The 7700-nt window shown below is 38.8% G+C and overlaps 1 protein-coding gene across 1 annotated transcript; it reads left to right on the forward strand.

Annotated features, from left to right (window-relative positions):
* Positions 1-5367: 5367 nt before the first annotated feature.
* On the forward strand, positions 5368-6204 carry LOC145670179 (zinc finger MYM-type protein 1-like). The gene has a single exon (XM_081738555.1). The coding sequence runs from the start codon at positions 5368-5370 to the stop codon at positions 6202-6204; it is 837 nt and encodes a 278-aa protein (XP_081594681.1).
* The last annotated feature ends 1496 nt before the right edge of the window (positions 6205-7700 follow it).

Below are 7700 nucleotides of genomic sequence, written 5' to 3' on the forward strand. Positions count from 1 at the left end.
TTTTGAGAATGCCTGCCGGAAAGTAAATCCAGGAAAATAATCACAAAATATATTAGAAATATTGTTTTGCATCTAATTTAATGTGTTTTCACTGTTGAGAAAGGAAATATTTTTGGAATGATACTAAAAATGTTTTGCATATATGATAGGAAAACAATGAAACGAAATATAGTCCGCATATTTAAAAAATGTTTTCTAATACGTTATTTGCAATATTGTCTATTTTTACGAGAAAACGTATTAAATATATATTTTTAAAACATTTAGAATATTTTAAAAATAAATTCTTTCGTAATATAAATATTTTTCAGAAATGTTTTAAAAAGGTTTACTTTGGTAATCTCCTCCTATAATTTAAATTAAATATTTTTGTATGATATTTTAGTATTATTTCCAGAATATTTTAACGAATTTTGAATATAAAACTTTAAAACAGGTAAAAGGAAACATTAAAAATGAATAGAAAAAGTTTTCCATTGTGTTTTGGAAGATGTTTTGTGTCTTTAGTTAACAACATTTTCTGATATAGGTCTATTATAGAAACATTTCTATATTGTTTTCAGAATATACTCTTCCGTTACTGGAGAAAACATATTCCTTGTTATATCTCACCGTAATATTTGCCGGAAATATTTTTTAAAATGTGTTTGGAGAACATTTAATGAAGTACGGAAAACAGCGGTATTAAATAAACTTTCCGGCTTAAGCCCCCCCCGAAATTTGTTTTACTATATTAAAATAAATGAAATATCCTGCACAATTTTCACATTTCCAGGAATAAAGTTAGCAAAGATTCGCTCCACGCATCAAAATCGTAAATACGCCACTGACAGGATGTGCATTTTTAGAACGTTAGTAGGAACATTTCCACATAAAATTTTTACATAAAATTCAGTGCAGGTTTACTTTTGGCTCACCATTCGAAATGCTGAAAGATAGATTCTTTTAATAATTTTCTTTTTATTGTCTCCTAAATAATTTGCGCTAGGCGATTTGAAATACGTCACATGGCATAGACGAAATTCAAATGGAGCGTCAGAAGTAATTGTCGAAAAATTACAGTTATTCTTTTATGATTTGCCTATATATATACGGGGCCGGATGTATGACGTAAAAACTACAGTGCAAAAATTACAAATCAGCCTGTACTACGTGGCCACTGAAAAGCACCAATAGGCAGGGTTCTAGAACACAGGTTCATCTTCCCATTTATCTGTAGAAATCGACGTGCCTGCGGGGCTCTAACATGCCTTCAAATGCTAAAGCTCGCTCGGCAATACTATGTGAATTAAATATTTTACTTTGGTACAGAAAAAAAAGACATCTATTAACCTATATGGGGGACCTGTGTTCTAGAACCTTCCCGTACCAATACTATCTGAGTCAGAGCATTGCGAAGGTAGAGGACAGCAGGAGCGAGGGGATGCTTCCAAAGGGAAAAGATGCGGGCAGGTCTTTACTTTAGGCAAAGCAGTGACAAAAACCAATTCATCTGAACCGGTTCCTGCAGTTACAGTTCCCAAGAAAGAAAGACAGTAAACTAGGTGCCTTGCGGGGCTCTAACCCGCCTTAACACGCTGACGCTCGCTCGGCAATACTGCGTACTGACATAATATCACTGCTTTGCCCAAAGTAAAGAGTTACCAAAGATGCGTACGTTACCATTTTTATGACAGGTTATATTAATTCTGCGTGCAGTTTTACTTCTGGCGTGCCATTCGAAATCAGTGTTTCTTTCTGAAGTAATGTTCCGGGGAAATTGGTAATACCAGAGGCGGCCTTTGGGGGTAGCGATTGGGGCATCCGCCCCAGGGCCCGCGATAGGATATTCTCTTGCCACAGTCAGCTCAAATATACGGGGCCTCTGCAACATTCTAATGTACCGTAGCTTAGAGAGTTAACCCTTTTAAATTCTTGCCTTTTTCGGCGTTTTTCTTAAGTCTCGGATAAGCAGCGACGGTGTAATCCCTATTTATTCTAGGATCGTGGTTTATACCTCGTTTTTCTCAGAATGGAACAGCCATTCAAACGGTACCACATGCATGTTCCTATAATATGCCAGAAGGGAATTATTTGAGGGAAAATCGAGATTTTTACAAAAAAAACTTCTTGAAAGTGTAGAGCTCCCTGAGGCTCTACCGGGTCTGCGCACAAACCTCCAAAAATTTGGAAAAATACTACGTAGTGTATTAATTACTTGTGACAAATTCGAATTTCCTGTCTTGGATAGTAAAAGCTGGAAAATTTTTTACCCATGTTGAGAGAGCATCAAAAATCCCCCAAAATTTCTCTAACATGTACCCTACAAATTTTGAAAAAATTCTGACTCGCCCCTAATGATTGTAAAATTATGGTTCGTACGTAGCTTTGCAGTAGCCTTTCAGATTGTATCACCCGCATATCCATCGGACATCTCTAAGGAGGGAAAAATTTAGGAAAATAAAGATTTTTGCATAAAAAATCCCTTTTCCCCGTTTTGGGGCCCTCTGGCGCGGCCCAGGTTTAACATAGAGATCTGAAAATCACTTTTAAAATATTCCTTGTACCAAACTAATTCCTTGTACTAATTACTTGTGCCAAACAGCAATCTCCTATCTTCAATACTAAGGGCGGGAAAAATATTTTCCTCTTCTGCGAATATTTCCGAAATTTCCCAAGAATACTATACAAACTTCAAAAATTTTCTGACACGTCCCTAATTATCGTAGGATAACGATTCATACGTCGTTCTCTTCAGAATCGAGTAGGCTTTGAGAAAGTACCACTCAAATGTCACTATCATGTAGCCGAGCGGAACAAGAATCGCGAAAGTGAGATATTTGGTCAAAAGATATCCATTTTTTGCCTTTTTGTTCCTCTAAAACCCCTTCTATGTTGACGAAAAGATCTGAAAAAATTCTCATAAAAACTAACTGGTCCGCTGATTGTTTATGGAAAATATTAGGATTGTAGGATTAAAGCGAAGCTCACCAAAAAATGTTGAAGTTAGACCTCAGTAAAAAAAAAAGGGAATTTGTAAATTGTTGACGTCATACCTCCCTATTCTGACGCTCGGAAGCGCATAGACCATTCCAAGGCTTTCTTGAATGCCTCCTCTTTGGGAATAGAAAAATCGGTACTAAATAGCATTCTTAGTTCTCTTTTAACCCTAGAACGGTCGAGCCGGGTCTGTGAGACCCATCTACTTATATTTAAAAAAAAAATTAACTTGAAATTAGCGGTTTGAGTTGTAACTTCCTATACCTTCCTAAAACGACCGATAAGAGACGCTAGTGCTGCAAACCGGTTTGATTTATTGTTAGTTTGCTTTCAATAGAGCTCTAAACCTCGCGTGGATCTGTCAGACCCAGCCCGACCGTTCACGTAACTCTTTTTTTGCCAGTGTTAAGAATCTTGTAGGAAGTTTACTTTTTTATTAAGACTACCTATTCGACATTTTTTGAGTATGTATATACGAACAACGTTTCAGTTGGTATTTTGAGCAACTTTAGAACATAAGCGAACGAGAAACAGTTTCATGAGTAAAATACATAGAATTTTATATGATGATGAAAGTGAACAGGATGATTCCGATGCAGATCCTGATTACGAATTATTTAGTGACCATAATAGTAACAGTGAGTGTTGTGAAGAAGAGGATAAGAGTGAAGAATATTTATCTACTGCCGCTGCTGAGGAAACTCCACCCACTCCGCCATTAGATAACAATCTTGCCAACAATGATAACTAAAAAACTTTACCCTCTGACTTCAGTATATTTCAACATAGGCTGTGCCTTAGGTTATGTTAAATAAACTTATAAGTTTCCTTTATAATATTACTTATCTATAGCAACATGTAAGCAAGTATTCCTTTTTATACAATTTTCTAAAACAGCTCATATAATTTACTAACAAAAATGTGTAAACAGTTAGAAATATGTTTTTAGAAACAGGCGAAAACACCATTTTTGAGCTGAAATGCTTTCTTCTGCTTTAGAAATACTTCTAATTACATAAAAGCATGTTTCCATTTTAAGAAATATTGATTACTAATTAATTATGCAGTTTTATTTTCTTGGGTCTCTCAGACCCAGCCCGACCGTTTATGAAACTTTTTTCCGCCGACCGTTATAGGGTTAATCGAATCTTTAAGACACTACAATAAGGGTCGAAAGCGAACGAAAAAACTTAAAAGGGTAAAATGAATACTTTGACCAATAATACGGTGTGGTGGATTTCTTCGGAAACCAGTTTTTATAAACCAGAACTTCTTACTTAATATTTTACTTTTAGAAGCCTTAAATTCCCGAAATCTACACCATTACTATGAAAGCGTTTAGCATGATATTTTTGGTTTTAAAGTACCGTAATAATTACGCCCTTGAGTTTCGGATTAACAATGGGCCAGCAAACAAGGCGACGCTAATACCATCCACGTGCCTCTAAATGGCCTTATCTCAACTTTCCTTTGTTGTCGAAGTAGAGTGAGAAGTCATGGTGTTTGTTGCTTTTTGGGTCAGAAAAGTGGTCCTGTTGCTACGGACACCTCTGAGTCATCGCTTCCAAGAAATAGCTCCTATTGCACGCCTTGTGTAGCACCTCAGTTTGGCTTCGGAATTCGGACCGCGCAGTCGTAATGAGATGTGGATATTATGATTAGTGTGTGAGTGTCTTCCGATTATTCGTTTATTGGGCAAAGAATAAATGACCATCATGAGTGGCAGAGACAGAGACAAATTCCGTAAATACGAAAGTGGGGTTGCGAAAGCCAAGAAACGGAAATATAAAGAAGATTTCATTCAGAAGCAAAATGGATCTTTGGACAAGTTTGTTGGTAGCGGTAAAATCAGCGGATCAACACCAAAAACTTGAGAACACGGATGATGATTTGTGTGTGACTGTAAGCGACCGGTGTGTTGCGACAGACCAGGTTGTGATACCAAGTTTTGCGTCCGATGAAGAAAACAAACTAGCCGGCAACAAAACTGTTTCTACGCCCTGTTGTCCCACAAGCAACAATGAAAACTTGGTGCAATTCTCTGGGGACAACGTGGTTGCAACAGACCCAGAAAGTAACCTCTCCTGTGAAAGCGCGACCATTCCTCTGAATACTTGTGACACTCTTCAAACGACGAGCACACTGTTTGAGGACATATACGATCCAGGTAATTGGAAACAACATATTAACAGTGAAGTGCGTGACATGTTAGTGGAGAAAGGTCCAATCAGGCTAAGTGACTGAATACCCAAAGGACGAAGTTAACAGACATTTTTCGAACAATTTCTTTACACGGAGGATGCGAACGGAGAAACAGTGGATAGGCGATGGCTAAGTTATTCGAAGATCAGAGACAGAGTATTTTGCTTTCCTTGTAAGTTGTTTGGCATGACAGCTACAAGAGGCCAGTTAGCAAACGATGGCAGCTGCGACTGGAAGCATCTTGGCGATAAACTTCAGAACCACGAAGTTTCTGTAAATCACGTTAAGTGCATGACAGCGTGGTTGGAATCAGCTCGGAGAATGTCCAATGGTAGCGCAATAGATAATATGATGCTAGAACGAATTAGAAAAGAAAAGCTGCATTGGCGCGTAGTGTTAACAAGAATTCTAGCGATTGTAGAGTACCTTGCCGACAACAACAGCGCATTTCGTGGGAGAACGGAACAACTTTATGCGCCGAACAATGGTCAGTTTTTAGGCTTAGTTGAGATGTTGGCCAAATTCAATCCAACCATGCAAGAACATCTCCGCCGAAATAAGAACGACGAGGCTCACGACCATTATCTCGGGCATACGATCCAAAACGAGCTTATCGATCTGATGGCGTCAGAAGTAAAGGGAAAAATTATTGATAAAGTGAAACTTGGTAAATATTTTGCCGTCATCCTTGACTGCACGCCTGATGTTGGCCACAAAGAGCAGATGTCCATATTATTGCGTTTTGTGGACGTATCAGATCCGGAAGTGAAGATGGCGGATCACATCATCGAGTCTCTGGATGTGGACAACGCAACAGGAAAGGGGTTGTCTGAAGCTCTTCTTGCCGCACTGGCGAACCTCCGTCTAAACATCGCCGATTGTCGTGGCCAGGGGTACGACAATGGTGCGAACATGAAGGGAAAACATCAAGCAGTTCAAGCGCACATTCTTCGCATGAACAGTCGAGCATTTTACACTCCGTGTGGCTGCCATAATTTGAACATTTTTAGGAGACATGGCTAAATGCAACTCCCAAGCAGTGACGTTTTTTGGTGTCATACAGAGAAAACTTTGCAATCAGCTGACATGCAGCTCGATGTGGCAATACAGCAAATCAAAGGCCTTGTTAGTTTCTTGAAAAAGTACCGGGAAATCGGATTCTCCGATGCTATGATCGCAGCAAAGGAATTTGCGTCCGAAATGAACGTAGCTCAGAAATTCAAGGAACGAAGAGCCAGATGCAAGAAAAAACAATTCGATTATTAGGATAACGACGAAGAAACATCTTCGCCGGAGGAGTCCTTCAAAACAGAATATGTCTTATGGATAGTGGATCAAGCACTTACCTCAATCGAAAAAAGATTCGAACAACTGGAAGAGTATGCTTCAATCATTGGATTTACAACTTGAAGGGTTTCCGGTCATTAGACGACGATTTTTTGTTAAAGTGCTGCATGGATTTGGACAACATGTTACGCGCAGAAGATTCACGCGATTTGGACGGAATTGACTTGTGCGCAGAATTGAAGAATTTTCGAGAAATGCTTCCTGATAACATCAATGCCGCCCAAGAGTGCCTTCAGTATGTTTGGCCCATTCGAGATTCATTTCCCAACATCGTTATTGCATACAGAATTATGTTGACAATTCCTGTGACAGTTTCCAGCGCGGAAAGAAGCTTTTCGAAGTTGAAACTTATCAAAAACTATCTACGATCAACAATGTCGCAAAGCAGATTGTGCGGTTTAGCTATTTTGTCCATCGAAAATTAAGTTGCCTCAACAATGGAATACGAGGACCATATCAACGATTTTGCACAGCGAATAGCCAGAAAAGTGGACTTCCGTCTGTGACCGTCAAAGCAGCTGCTTCGTAAGTCAGTGATAGTTTTATTATGTGTTCTAGTTTGTTAATCTTGTATGCATGTAAAATGTTTCCGAATCATTAATGTCGTATGTTATATCGACCCCCATGCCATAAGAACCCCTTACCCCCTCAAAAATTTCACCTATGTTTCCTGGATTCGGGGGGGTTTCGCCTACCGAAACCACCGCCCGTGGCCCCGCATAATACTAAGGCCGCCACTGCTAATACTATTTTAGTTATTATTATAAACGTATTATTTTGGTCTGCTCCTGGAAGCCACTGCCCTCCCAAAAACAGGTCTGGAAGAAACACTGCTCGAAATACTTTGTGAAATATAATTCGTTCGCTACTTTCCTTTTTGTTGTCTAATGATTTTCGCCAAGCGACGTATAAATTTTCACTTGTCATAGATAAAATTCAAGGAGACCGTCAGAATTAATTGTCGAAAAATTACAACTCTTTTACGATTTGCGTATTTATACTGATTCCTGATGTCTGGATAAGAAGTACAGTACCAAAAATACAAACCAATCTGAGTTAGGGGGCTACTAAAAAGCACGAATGCCATCTAACTGAGTCAGATAGAGTGAAGGTGGGGGGCCCAAGGAGGTGCTTCCGATGGGAGCAGGCACGTACATTTATATTTTGATGAC

Source organism: Thermobia domestica, chromosome 14 (genome assembly GCF_964235325.1).
Source record: "Thermobia domestica chromosome 14, izTheDome1.hap1.1, whole genome shotgun sequence".
NCBI lineage: Eukaryota > Metazoa > Arthropoda > Insecta > Zygentoma > Lepismatidae > Thermobia > Thermobia domestica.